Source organism: Protobothrops mucrosquamatus, unplaced genomic scaffold (assembly GCF_001527695.2).
Source record: "Protobothrops mucrosquamatus isolate PMUCROS unplaced genomic scaffold, P.Mucros_1.0 scaffold549, whole genome shotgun sequence".
Lineage (NCBI taxonomy): Eukaryota > Metazoa > Chordata > Lepidosauria > Squamata > Viperidae > Protobothrops > Protobothrops mucrosquamatus.
Window position 1 is genome coordinate 144557 of NW_015386853.1, and position 15125 is coordinate 159681.

At 37.4% G+C, this 15125-nt stretch overlaps 2 protein-coding genes across 2 annotated transcripts in view; both read right to left on the reverse strand.

Moving 5' to 3' along the window:
* Positions 1-703, reverse strand: part of MIPEP (mitochondrial intermediate peptidase) — a 53177-nt gene extending 52474 nt beyond the window's left edge. Inside the window, exon 1 of the mRNA XM_015817033.2 lies at positions 497-703. Coding sequence (XP_015672519.1) covers positions 497-673 — 177 coding nt within the window. The 5' untranslated portion in view covers positions 674-703. The remainder of the gene's footprint in view (positions 1-496) is intronic.
* A 2515-nt stretch (positions 704-3218) lies between these two features.
* LOC107288415 (complement C1q and tumor necrosis factor-related protein 9A-like) lies at positions 3219-6666 on the reverse strand. Its single transcript, XM_015817034.1, has 3 exons — positions 6501-6666; positions 5245-5307; positions 3219-4015 (listed from the first exon to the last, which is right to left on the reverse strand). Exons 1-3 carry the CDS (start codon positions 6664-6666, stop codon positions 3219-3221), a joined length of 1026 nt encoding a protein of 341 aa, XP_015672520.1.
* Positions 6667-15125: the final 8459 nt, after the last annotated feature.

The following is a 15125-nucleotide window of genomic DNA, read 5'->3' on the forward strand; positions in this document are numbered from 1 at the left end:
TATCCTAAATCCTTGGGAATAGGTGGAGAAGGAGAAGAAGGAGAAGAAGAAGAAGAAGAAGAAGAAGAAGAAGAAGAAGAAGAAGAAGAAGAAGAAGAAGAAGAAGAAGAAGAAGAAGAAGAAGAAGAAGTAGTAGTAGTAGTAGTAGTAGTAGTAGTAGTAGTAGTAGTAGTAGTAGTTGGAAGGGGCCTTGGAGGTCATCTAGTCCAACCAGTCAAATCCAGTCTAAATATCTGGCTGAAAAAAACAATAAATAATAACGTGCTCTTCCAGCTCTCTAATACAGCAACAACAACAACAACAACGTCCCGTTCCGCCTCTCTGAACGCAGCATCCCCCACATACACAATCCCCCGCCATGGCAGGGATGTGGCAAAGGGTTACGGAAGCTGTAATCCAGCTCATATGGAAGAAAGCTGCTGAGTCTCTTCCAATATAAAAGCCAAGGATTTTCTGGCCGTTTCCGCCCCCATCTCACTCCAAGCCCGCCTCTCACCGTTTTCTGCCCCACTGCCAGCCGCTGCTGTTGGGCATTGAAGGCGGCGCCCACCGGGGACCAGCTGGTGCTGACCCATTTCTTCGTGCCGCCGCCGCCGCCGCCGAGCCGGCCCAGCCTCGCTTGCTTCAAGCAGCCCGAGGTCCTGCGCGCCACTCGGTGCCATCCAGCCCACATGGTAGCCAGGGGACCGCTCGCCTCGGAGAGACGCACCGCCTCCAAAACGGCCAAGCGGTTCCGGATCGCCGGGACGGCCTCTTCCGCGGCCCGGCCGTGAGAAAGAGCCTCGGTGCAACCCGCTTTTCCCCGCCCTCCAGCGGTTTTGCTCTGCCTCGCGTGCTCGTTAAGGCACCTACAGTAGGAACTTCAACTCCCAGAATTCCCCAGCCAAGTAGTAGCAAATGCAGAACGCTGCAGAGGAGTGCGCTATTTGCGGCAAGGCCGGGTGATTATTATAATTTTTTTAGAAGATACAGGTAGTCCTCGACATACAACAGTTTGTTTAGTGACCAAACTTACAATGGCACTGAAAAATATGATTTATGATGGTTATTCACAACCTTTGCAACCCATGATCATGTGATCAAAATTCAGATGCTTGGCAACTGCTTCATATTTATGACGGTTGCTGTGTCCCAAGGTCATGTGATCCCTTTTTGTGACCTTCTGACAAGCAAAGTCAATGGGGCTGCCAGATTCACTTAACAACCGGGTTACAAACTTATCAGCTGCAGTGTTTCACTTAACAACTGTGGCAAGAAAGGTCGTAAAATGGGGTAAAACTCACTTAAACAAATGTCTCACTTAACAACAGAAATTTTGGGATCAATTGTGGTTGTAAGTCAAGTACTACTGGTACTTGGTCTTCAACTACCTAACACCAGCAACAGCTATTGATAGTAGTTTGTTTTTTCTCCAGCAGATAAAATGTAGTTTTCCCAAGTCTCATGAGACTTTGGCTGCTACCTGGACACACCTGTACTATTTTCTTTTACAACACAGATTTGGTTTTCCATCTTTTTGTTCTGGGAGAATTTTTTCTTCTTTTCCAGTCTATCAGGAATAATAATAATAATAACAAGAACAACAACCATAATAAAGCAGCTTCATCTTTTAATCTTAATCAGCAAAAGTCCAATAAAAAATAACTATTTAACTTTAAACAAGTAAATCAATTTTATCTTTCTTCCTTTTCCTTTATACAGGATCTTGTCATTTTCTCTAAAAATACAAAAAAAGAGATTCCATGTCTTATATTTATAAACAAATCTTCAAAATCTTTGAAAGATGAATTTCAATTATATTCTATCTCTTCTTTTAAGCCCATTTTTATACTGTCAGACATTCTAAAGAGAAAGTTCTGGATGCATTGTGCCAAATATCCTTAAATTCTCTATTCTTTATTAGTAGGTCTTCTGCTTTAATTATAATCTTTAATTCTTTCTGGTTGCCTCTAGTAAATACAGTAGTCCTCGACTTAACAACAGTTCATTTAGTGACTGTTTAAAATGGCATTGAAAAAAATGGCTTATGACCATTTTTCACACATACGACCATTGCAACATCCTCATGGTCACCTGATCAAAATTCAGACACTTGGCAGCTGACTCATATTTATGACGGTTGCATGTCCTGGGGTCATGTGATCACCTTTTTGCAACTTTCTGACAAGCAAAGTCAATGGGAAAACAAGATTCACTTAGCAACTAACTTAACAACTGCGGTGATTCGCTTAACAACTGACGCAAGAAAGGTCATAAAATGGAGTAAAACTCAACAAATGTTTTGCTTAACAACAGAAATGTTGGGCTCAGTTGAGGTAAGTTGAGGACTACCTGTAGCCTTTAAGGTCTCTTATTATATTTTTTTCTCACCAGAACATTTTCACAGGAAGATATTTCTTACACTTAAACTCAAAATCTTCATATATTTTTAATAAAAATTTTAAACTACAGTAAGTATTTTTACAATTTTTTCAAAGTCTCATTTCCAGTGAATCTGTCCTCTTACCTGTTTAAAAACTTTCCAGAATCAACATTCTAATCACCTTTTTGCTTTTTATTTCCTGATTTATTTCTGATTTTGTTTTTTGCCTTTTTCAGATCCTAAGTAATCACAAAACTCCAGGGCAATAGTAAGTAAAAATTTAAATAATTCAGATTTTTTTTTCCAGGCAAGGCATAATTATTTCTCTTTTCTGCAATACAGACCCTGGCTTTTTCTAATATACTCAGGAAAGTATGGTTAAAATCATGATTTAATGCAATGTGTGATCAAGGAATCACTTGTTTTAAAGTCTACAACTGAGGACTGAGGACAGTAGGAATGAAAAATAAAAGAAACCCAAGATTATTTGTTCAACAAAATTTGTTGAATTTTTTTTTTCTTTATTTAAACATATTTAGGCATAAATATATAATAGTGGATTTTGTGATTTTATTAATTAGTCTAAAATATTTTTGTACGAAGTTAAAACAAGTTTACTTGATTAAAACAATAACAACAAGGACAAGATAATTTTTCTATCTTGTGATTTAAAGAATTATGTAAGATATTAGAATTTAGGGACCATATAAACAAAGTAATGCACGTGGTATTCAACATCATTCTGCAAAAAAAATGCCTGGGAGTTCTTGATTTGGCTTCATGAATTTTGATGGAAACTTCATGTGAAAACTAACCTGTGTCATATAAGTGACATATTGAAAACCAAGCAATCAGCTTATATGCTGGAGGGCACAGATGCTGGTGCTTCTGAGGTACCGAATAGAAGAAAGCCACTGAAGACAGTGTCATCATCTGGATCTGCATACAATCCGTTATAAGTCTCTCCTCCATAACACTGCAGCCATATCCGATCCCCTTTCTGAAGTTCCAGGACGATTCCTCCAGAGGCCTGGTCTTCGACCCCTTGGTACATATCTGCAGTGTGGAGCATCCTGTGCTCGTTTTTAACTAGAGCTACTCTCATATTCCTTGAAAAAACAGTGATGTGGTAGGTAAAATAATAGACCCCAGGGATTTGGCAGGTGAACACTCCAGTTTCTGTGCTATAATGGTCGAAGCTGTTGTATAAGACTTTATCAAATCTGATGGGAACATTGAGTGGAGGAAATTTAGCGGTGAGGCCTACGCTGAAAGCACTTTTGCCAATAACTGGGGTACTGCCAAGATTTCCTTTTTCTCCCCGTTCTCCCTTCCAACCCCTTTCTCCCTGATTGCCTTTACTGCCTTTTGGTCCGGGGCCTCCTATCTCTCCTTTAGGACCCACGTAGCCTTTTGGACCCACAGGTCCCCTTAATCCTATTTCACCTTGAATTCCAATTTCACCTTTATTTCCTTTGGGGCCAATTGGCCCAAGGTCCCCTTTTATCCCTTTCCTTCCTTGTGGTCCTAGCTCCCCCTGATGACCTTTGTCCCCTACCGGTCCAGGAATTCCTTTTGGCCCAAATTTCCCAGGCCAGCCTCGCTCTCCTTTATCACCTTTGTTCCCTTTTTCTTCAACTCTGCCGTCAGCCCCTAAATGAAAAGGAAAGACCTTGCAGTTAATCTTTTACAGAGTTGTGAAAACATCTGTCATCTGAGGGATGAAAGTATAAATCCAAGATAACGGGAAGAAACATTTATTATTTCTGTATTATCTAACACAAAACCAAGAGCAGATGAGGTGAGACTACCTTTGATTTTTCAGGAGAAGAAGGAAAAAACAGAAGAGGACACTAGGTTCCCCCAGGCAAACATGAAATGAGAGAGTCTCAGATTATATCAGAATGAACAAGTTTGGAAAATTGGGGTCTTTGGAGTCTTCCTCCAGAAAGTGTGGTTTTTTTTTCTTCTTCTAAAACTTCTTAACATCATTAGGCCTGCTGGAGCTGGCCAGAAATCATATCCAGGCTCTTGACCAAGTTACGTTTTGTACTCCAACCTAAGGTCAAATGGCAAAAAATGATGTAATCTGTTTTCACAGTGGCTGTGCTTAATGTAATGTTATGGCTTAACAGAAATACAGTATGTATATACTGTTTTAAAGAGTTTGAGACAGGTGACAAGTTCTTGCTTCTGTAAGCATAAAAGTGCTTTTCTAGAACTAAATCTAAAGCACTGAACAACTGTACCCTTGGTCCATGATATCCAAAATGAAATTATGTGCTGAAGACACCACCAGTAGAAGAGTACAGAATTAAGCAGGAACATCACAATGCTGTTAGGAGATCAAATATGCTCTCATGAAAGGTGCTGTGTTAGAATGGGCAAACTGGAACAAAAAGTCTTGATCAACGCTGCATGCTAAGCCTTCCAACCTTGCAGTGGTAAGACATCACACCGAAACTGATGCGTTGCATTTTCTTCACACAGTGAGAAACTTAGGAGCCTCATCAGCTTTCCTCAATCTGGTTCCTGCCTAAATTGACCATTTCTGGAGGACATCAGACTAGGGAAGGCTGACAGGTCCCATTTTTCTGGCTTTTTACAAAATTTTGTAAACATACATGATGGTTGTCAGTTGTTTTGGGAATATTGCTGCTCACTTGACAGGATTTTAAAATTGCATCTTATATAATTTGTCCATGAGGTTATAATAAATACTTTACATGAAAATGAATTATTATATGGCTATTTAATCAACAACTACCCTCTTTGTTTTCCTGAAACAAAGCACAGGTTATTGTATGTATTATGGTCAGCAGAAGATTACCAATTAATAAGCATATCCTCATATTCTGGATCAGGCCAGCTTTGGTTCCTACCTTGTTCTCCCTTATTTCCATTGATGCCATCTCGGCCTGACTTTCCTGGATTTCCTGGGTCACCTAATAGTAGCAAACGATAATATTTGTTCATATAAATGAAATAACATTCAGAATTTCAAACAGACACCTTCGTAATTCACTGGAGTATAAGGAAAAGGAGGAGCTACAGCACAATCAGGCGTGCAAGATTTTGCTATTATAGTTCTCTCTATAAAGTATAGTCCTAGAATTCCTGTGGAATTGATTTCTTTCGTCTTTGTAGCAGGGCAGACATCAATGATTAAATGACAAAATGAATAAAAGAAACAGACAACGCTTACTATCTTGTGTTTCAATCTGGCTAAAGCCATAACAAGATGATTTGGTTTGGATTTAATGTGTTATGTTTTCTAAGGTATTGTACTTTCTTCACGATAGAATGAGTATCAGTATGATACAAAGGATGAAATATTGGGCTAAGATTTGTGAGACCCATCAGTGGATATTTACTGGGTGACAACACAGCCTATCTTAAAAGGGTATTGTATGGCATAATTAAAGAATACCAGATATACTATTCTAAGTTCCTAGAGGAAAAGCAGAATAGAACTCTAACAAATTGAATTAATAATGTTTAGCGTGTAATGTGAACTTAGGTAATGATAAAACATAGTTAAACAAACCATGGCTTAGCATGATACCTGAATCAGGCCATTTTCTCCTTGGGTAGTATTTAACATGCATATATGCTTAATTTTGTCACTGGCAGTGACTCTGTGTCAATGAGGCATCTGCTTTTGTCAATGAGCCAATGCCTTGAATGGCAGTACTATAGCTCTAGTATGCATATTCAGTACATTACATATGATGGACCTTTACTCCTTGTAAAGTTGTGACATTAAAATTTGGTTGACATTTATCAATCTGTTAGATAGGGATTGTTGGTTTTATCACCTGGATGATTCTGCTGTTATGACAGGGAAAATGCTGCAGATTTCAGTCAGACCCAATCATTCTTCGTTCTTTCCTTCCAAATGCATATTCATCATTTGAAAACAAATGTAGCTTTCTCTTGATGTAAATGATGGGCCACATTTTTATAACATTTTCATTAACTATTTGGTATGACCTTCAGAAGTCAACAGTCAGGCTGCAGATTGACTATTACAGCTTTGAACAAAGATCGGAGTATTTATTATTGAGAATATGTTTTTATGCATGCTTCAGAAACATTGCTGAACATACAGTTCATTGCAATAAAGCAATTATGATACCTGTGTCTCCTTTTTCGCCCTTTGTTCCGTCTCGTCCATCTCGTCCTGGTAAGCCATTGTGTCCAGGGCTCCCAGGAATTCCAGGAAATCTTTCCACACAGATGTCTGGCCTTGGCATTTCTTCTGTGCTGACTGCAACAGCCAGAAAAAGAATCCAGAGTTTCATCCTATCGGATTTCAAATAGAAGAATCAATATATTGCTTTTTAAAAAAAAAAATCAGTATTATACTTTGCGAAGTAAATGCTAAACTTGAGTCATAAACAGATATTAGAGTTGCAGTGACCATTATTCATAATCCTGGAAAAGATACTTTTAGTACATCATCCATGCCCAACTTGGTAGCTTCTTGGTAGTGTCTTGAACTTGGAAATTCCATTATCTTCCAGCCAATTTGACCAATAATATCCGCATGAGAAGGCTAGCATAGATAATATGGATCAATAATAGATTTTATGAAGGAGGCTGATAATCAGTTATTCTAACTAGTTTTCATTCAAGGCTTACCTTTACTTATTGCTGCCCAGATGGATGTTTTCAGACATATTGTACTTTCCTCCAATGGTTGCACATGAAGGAAAAATAAGGATAATCATTTAGTTGGTTACTAAGTTATAAAGAGTGTTATTCAGTCTTCAGAAATGTTCAATGATTAATGTAGAGATAGATGCCAAGATGTTGATGTGGAATGATTTTGGTATTTAAATATTAATCACCAGCAAACTGCCGAACACTGATATTAACTGCACAGAGTTCTATCACCTTCTACATAATGGGGGCTTCAAAGTTATATTGGCTTATGCAGTTGTACTGATCTGAGCTTCTGTTTCCTTGTATGTATGTTGCCTCTTTGAAAAAGGATGTACCGGTATATTGCATCCCTTCTCTGGAGCCACCTCATAAACAGGCACTGCAACCAGGAAGATTCAGAACCAGCAGGAATCTGATTGCCTGCACAGAGCACTAACCCGCTACCCCATCGAAGTGATACCTATCTATCTATTTGCATAGATCATGCTTTTGAACTATTAGCTGGACAGAAGCTGAGATGAGTGACAGGAGCTCACCCTGACATGCAGTGCTAGGACTTGAACCACTGAATCACCTTCAGCATCATTAAGCCATTGAGCTACTGCACCTCTTTGGCTACCTGTTGACTACAGTATATAATGATACCATATCCATGAAGAGTATAACAATTATTCCTTCTTTTAAAGTTTTAAAATACAAGATAATATGTGAACATGGAACCTTTGACCAATGGAACTCTACTTGGGGGGGGGGGGGTTCTGATTTAATCCAAAAATATTTTTGGCAATTGTAATAGCATGTCAGTGGTTTATTCAAATCCTTTAGAGTTTGTTGGTTATGGTAAGGTTCCTCAGAAATCTCGGGAGAATTAAATGGTTTGGCAGTGAAAATTAGGGGAAGTTGAACATATCACTTTGTCAGTAGGAAATAAGAGATTCCAGACATAAGCAAAACCTTCCTCCTTTGCGATTGGAGGAAAATCAGTAGATCAAAGCTGGCCATTTTTATGCCACCAAAACTAGTGTAATATATTAACATTTTCCAAAAAAGGAAGAGACTTGTTAATACCTAATCAGCCTCATAAATAAGCAATGATATTCTCAAAGGTGCTTTTTCAAACTGGACTGTTTTTTTCCTTGAGGAAGAAGAAAAAATGTTTCGTTTTGATTACACAGACAAATAGTGATAGCATTTTCAGAACACAGAAACAATAAAAAGTGCCATTTTCAAAATCTCTATTGCTCTCTTGTCATTTTAGATATGATAGAAAACTCATTATCAACAAATGCCTTTGGAATGATTGCACACTAAATCGTCTTCTAAGCTGCTATCAACATACAGATGACATGGTATACTATATTGGTTGAAAGAGAAGCTAATAGGACAGGGGTCTTCAAACTTGGCCGTTTTATGTGGACTTCAACTCCCAGAATTCTTCAACCAGCGTGCCTGGCTGAGGAATTCTGGGAGTTGAAGTCCACAAGTCATAAAACGGTCAGGTTTGAAGACCCCTGTAATAGGAGCTTAAATAATAACACCACTTTTGAAAATAATTATGAGGCTATTTCTAAACATTAGCTTAGGAATTAGGTTATTTCTGAACACCAGTTTATCATATTCTGTTTACCAGTTTTTCATATCCATTTTCTATTCTATTCTATTCTATTCTATTCTATTCTATTCTATTCTATTCTATTCTATTCTATTCTTATTCTACAGGGAGACAATCGAGAGCATCCTGTCATACAGCATCACAGTCTGGTTGGGAAGCATCACTGCCTTAGACAGGAAGGCGGTGCAGAGAGTGGTGAGGATGGCCAAAAAGATCATTGGCAGTTCCCTCCCTCCCATCCAGGACATAGCACAGAAGCATCGCTTGAGCAGTGTCCCTATTTGGGGACACTACACCTACACCTATTTTCCTTGTTACCTTCTGGGAGGAGGCTTCGCAGAACATCCAGATTCAGCCATAGTTTCATTCCATACAGCATTAACCTAATAACTCTCAAGCTTCCTCCTTCCGTTATATATTTAAGATGGACAGCGTTTAATAATTTGTTATGTATATGTAGGAGTGTGGGTCTATACATATGCTGTATATAGTATGTTTAGGTGTGTCATGTATATGTTCACTTTGAGAGTGGGCAACTAAATTTCATTTTTGATGTGTGCCGTTGTGCCCACAGTAAAAAAATGACAGTAAAGGTTATCTTCTCTTCTCTTTTCTCTTCTCTGTTGTTCCATTCCATTCTTTCTTCACCAAGAGTTACTTTCGATAATGAAATAGACAGCATATAACTTAATAAATAAATCAATAAACACCTTTTTAGAAAGAGTGCTCCAGAACTTTTCTGAGTGTCAGGTGCCAGGTGCAGGATGAAGCAAGATGAAAAACAAGATTGTGGCATTAAGAACAGTTCCTCTCATTTCACCAGTGTTCTTCTCTGCCTGACATGTCACTTGTACTATTTCTGAATGGAATGCAGTAAATAGAATATGTATGTGTAATTGAACATCCTACTTTGTTTTGTGGTTTACTGTGAATGGCCATGCGAAAGCCAAATGGATGGTTTTGGGCCAGTCACTCTCTTTCAGCCAAACTCACCTCAAAGGGTTGTTATTATGGGCAAAATAGGAGAAAGGAGTATTATCAAGTGTTGCCATCTTGAGTTACTTATAAAATAATAAAGGTAGAATAAAAAAAAATCTAAAAAAAATAGCCCCAAGACTCAGTGGTCCATATCTGATACCAGGAAGCAATGCCTTTCGTGCAAATTAGTAGTGGTGAAATTATTTCTTGGTGTTAAGTATTAGGCTGATGACAAAGGAGTAATTTTAGTGAAAATTCAAACTGTTCCCCTCCCTTAGTCACTTTGACACATACACATACAGTTTTAGTGTAATTTATCAAACAATACAGTTGGCTGAATTCACAAAACCCATTAAGTTGCAGATCATAATATAGAGCACATGCTGGGATTTACAGGTCGTATTTAGGCAAAAGCGATTATGATCATATAACATGTGACTATAGCAATATTAATGTAGAATGCAGAATATGTGCCCCTTCATTTGAGTTGAACATGGCAAACAAGGCACTTAATGTTTATGCACTATGCATTTCTATGAAAATTGAGAACATTCTTAAAAGTTTTTTTAAAAAACAGAAGTAGGCCAAATAAATAAAAACACTTTCTTTTTGCTGTCTATAAACTTCATTTTTAAATTTTCACTTTATGCACTGTGAAAAATCACACACAAAAAAATAAACTGTATAGTAACATTTATATAAGACACTGCTGGTAAATGTGCACATTAAAATATAAAGTTAGAAGAAGATAAAAGGAATGTACATTTCTATATACATTGCAGGAAAATACATTTGATATAACATATTAATGCAGATAAATCTAGCCAGAGGGATTACAGCAAATACATAGCAGGCTAAAGGGACCATATACACACATTGAATTTCAGCTTCCACAGCCTTTTGAAAACAAAGACATGCTCTATGGCTGAAACAAATATGGGTAGTGCTTGACTCATGACCAGAACCAAGCCCAAAATTCCCATTGCTAAGCAAAACAATTGTTGAGTGAGTTTTGCCCCATTTTATGACTTTTCTTGCCATAGTTGTTAAGTGAATCATTGAAGTTGTTAATAACACCGTTGGTAAGTGAATCTGGCTTCCCCATTGCCTCTGCTTGTCAAAGATTGCAAAAGATGACTATATGATCCTGGGACTCTACAACTTTCATAAATACATGCCAGTTGCCAAGCGTTTGAGTTTTGATCATGTGACCATGGGGATGCTGCAGTGGTCGTAATTGTGAAAAATGGTCATAAGTCCATAGGTTTTTCAGTGCCATTGTAACATCAAATGGTCACTAAACAATTGATTGTTAAGTCAAGGATTACCTACATGGATGCAGAAAACAAACTGTATGAAAGAAAAAAGTCACAGAAAACTTGCAAAATAAAATATACAGTACAAGCTGAATACTTTGTATACATATTAACAGTTTAAATTTATTTTTTTTCAGAATGCATTCATTACAAAGAAATCTCATGTACACAGAAAAAAAAGCAATTGATAACAATATTGTTTTATTATGGCTAAGTTCCTTTGGCTAGAGCTCCAAGTTAACATCTAAAATACTATTATTATTATTATTATTTAAAAAGCGCCCTCCGACAAAATTTCAACTAACTTCTTCACTAATACAACTTTTATAGTCAAGGTTTATTTTAAGTTAGAAATTCTGGTTTCTGAAATCCAAAGGATATCTGTTTTGCATAACACTTAAGAGCTGTCCAAGGTGGAATAATATGACAATAGATCAGGGGTAGGCAACCTTGGTTCTTTTATGACTCGTGGACTTCAACTCCCAGAATTCCTGAGCCAGCAATAGATTGTATAGTAATACTAGCCAAGCTTTTCAGTTTAGTTCATGAGAATATAACCTCTAGTTAACTTATTTTAAGAAAGTATTGGTGCATTAAGTGTTTTGAGCTCAACATCTTCCATTCTGAGTTTGAAATGATTTTTAGTTTAAGAGAACTGTTCCAGCCAGTTCCAGAAATATTCCAATGCTGTTTTGACTATTCTGTGGTGTTCTAAACTTGAAACAGTCCCATTTTGAATCCAAGACACTTCCAGGATAGCCAGATCAGCCTGGGAAACTTCCATAAATCAGAACAAGCCATTTGAACTTAAGACATATTTTGAATTTGAAATATTGTTCACCTTTCTTGTTAAAATATAAATTATTAATGAATCAAGGATTCAGAATTTGACACTTCTCTTTCTCAAGAGAAGCAGGATGGAGTTTTCTGTTTTTTAGTTTATTCACACAAGGAGAACTCTTATTAATCTAGAGTTTAAAGAGGCTGTGTAAAAATGGCCTTCAGTCTTCATACCAGTAACTTTCCAGATGTTGTCGATACCCAACCAGCATGGCTACTGTCCTGAATAATAGAAATTGATCCTACAAAATCTGGGACTCCAGGTTTGCACAGCATTTAATATGAGAAATTTAAAATCATGGATGCTGGGTATTCAACTTTGTTTTTTACAATATTTTGTGGCAAAGACTTTGGAAGGAATCTAAGAAGTTAAACCAAGCAACAATCAAATTCAACAACCAGTTATCCACTTTTCTGAATGTAGGGTGGAATTGGTACAGCTTTAAAATCAATTATACTATTTAAAATTTGAAGTTCTTATCAAGCCAAGTTTATGATCAATTGGAAGCACAACATTCTGAAATGTAGTTTAATTTCCAGGTAGGCCAGGTTTAGTTAACTTTGCATGTCCATTTTGCCTTTGTTTCTGAAATGAGAGTTGTGTACCGTTAGCAGTACATTTTTGAAATCAGGGTTTTTAAATGTAAGAAAATTGAAATTTCTGGGAAAAAATGTAGAAATTCTTATGTTTTGGGAAAGGGATCCGGTGAAAAGTAGAAAAATACTAACTTTGACTTGGCTTTTCAGAACTTAATCAGCTGAAGATGATAAAATATTACCCAGGAAATGTTAGGCACTTAATTTGTTAGGATAAATAGCTTACAAGAGTTCTTGTAGTAATCTAAACTGTGATCATTCCTATCAGATCTTTGTAGTATTCCAGACCAAATGATTGTTAATATTGAAAAAGCCTAATAATTTTCTCTCTTCAAATACTCTTGCAAGGTGCAAAAGCTTTTCCTTCAGAGTACACAATTAGGCTGCAAAAAGATAGCTAACAGACTATTAACAAAAACAGTTTGCCAAGCAAAATGTTGAATACAGCCTTAATCTTTCATAATATGAACGGTATAATTTCCCTCTCTGTAACATTTGAGGATTTTCTGAAGAATGTAACATAGTTATCAGTGCATCTGCAAACAAATTTGAAGAATTCTATTCATTTCAACCACTAAATCTACAGTGTTTACTGGAAAAGGAACTGGGAACATGCAGAGAATAGAGGATGTTGTTTTAATCCTCTCTTTTGTCTAGACAAAATAGCAGATATCCCTCACTACTTCTCATACTGAACTAAAAGAGAGTACCAACAGTAATGGTGGTCTCTTCCTGTAATTATAAATAGCAGTCTCTCCATCTAAACCACAGGTCTTGATCGCATCACATGATGCATCACAATGTTTTTTTGCCTTTGTGGAGCCGGGGTGGGCGTGGCCTGCGCGTGATGTATCTGGCCCACAGGCCATCAGTTTGAGACCCCTGATCTAAACAGTGTAAAGAGGACTTTTAACAGATCTTTCTGGGGTGGAAATAGGAAAAAGTGAAAAGGGGAGGTCTTCCTGGAGAAAAATATGGCTATTTTGATATTATGATTAGAGGTAGAAAACCTATGCCTCGTATTCTAAAAATTAAGAGTACTGAAGTGTGGCTGCAAACCACAAGTAAAATTCTGCGACTTTTTGATATTTGGTGGTAAATAAAAGGAAGTAGATATATAACACTTCCAACACGCTTAATGCATCTATTAAGAAAACTTTTGCCCAATTTTCAACCTGCCAAAATGATAAAAAAAAATCCATATGTCTTCTGATGACATCATCTCATCCCAGCCATACCCCCTAAAGAGCTCAGCTACAACAAAAATTATTTTAGCATAGTGAGCCCCAAATCAGAAATGTTTGGTGAGCCATCTAAAATATACTATTGTCTTTTGTTATAAGTCCCAATTATTAGACACAATTTTAGGGGCACATTTTAAAAATATGAATTTTTCAAATTTTAAAAAAGTTTTCATTTTAAGAGAGCATGCCAAGTTATTAAGATGGTTTATATGTGACAAAGAGGGATATAATTTCTCATTAGGCATGTTCCCCTTCACTGGGGTTTCCAGACTGCAGTTGGACAGCCATCAGTCAAAAGTGTTTTTGGAGATCATGCATTGAATAGGAGGTGGATCTAGCTGGCCAAAATGTATGGAAACTAATTAAGGGGAGAACCAACCTAGAACTAATGAGAACTTTCCTGACAGCGGGGACAATTAATCAATGGAATGACTTCCCTTCAGAAGTTGTGGGTGCTCCAACATTGGAGGTTTTTAAAAAGAGATTGGACAGCCATTTGTTTGAGATGGTCTAGGGTTTCCTGCTTGAGGAAGACCTCCAAGGTCCCTTCCAACTCTGTTATTCTGAATGATACAAGACAAATTCAAATTGCCTTGCATAACCATTTCATCTTGTGCACTCATTCAGTACTTATTCTTGCAAAACATATGGCTGTTCAAACCGAATAGGCAACTAAGAAGATAATAAACTGGAGATCACTACTGCATTTTTTTAAAAAAAAATTAATACCTGGGGGGGAAGGCTGATATCAAAAGCAAGTGTGAACAACACAATGAACAACTGAACATGAAAACTATTTTCAGGCATCGTCCCCCCAGCTGAGTGTTTTGCAGGTGAATTAAAATTTCAGTTTCCCTAATCCAGTGCCACTGCTATTTTGGAATTAGACTCAAAATCCAGCATACCTGAAGGGGAGAAGGCCTGTTTTGAAGGATATGTTATGCTATGTACTGAGGCATATGTAGCATCCTTGTTATTAAAACTATCTTTTCATATTTAAACATTCTTGTTAGTAAAGACATTTGAATGTGTATTAAAAATGAAGATGCACCAATTCTTTTCAATATATTCATAAAATCAGTCAGAGCTAATCAGGATGCATCTTTCGTTAGCATTTTCATTATATCAGAGAGTTTTTATTGTCTATTGCTGAAGCTGCCAATCGTTAAAAATCATTATAACACCATATGTGTGTGCTTATATATACATAAAGGTAATTGTCCAGTTGGGTCTGACTCTAGGGCACGGCGCTCATCTCCGTTTCTTGGCCAAAGGAGCCAGCATTGTCCGAAGACATTTCTGTGGTCATATAGCCAGCATGACTATATGCCGAGGCACATGAAACACTGTTACCTTCCCACTGAAGTGGTACCTATTTATCTACTCACATTTGCAGGCTTTCGAACTGCAAGATCGGCAGGAGCTGGAGTAAGTAACAGGAGCTCACCCTGCCACACGGCACTCGGGTCTCAAACCCGGGCTGTTAGCTTTCCAGCTGACAAGCTCAA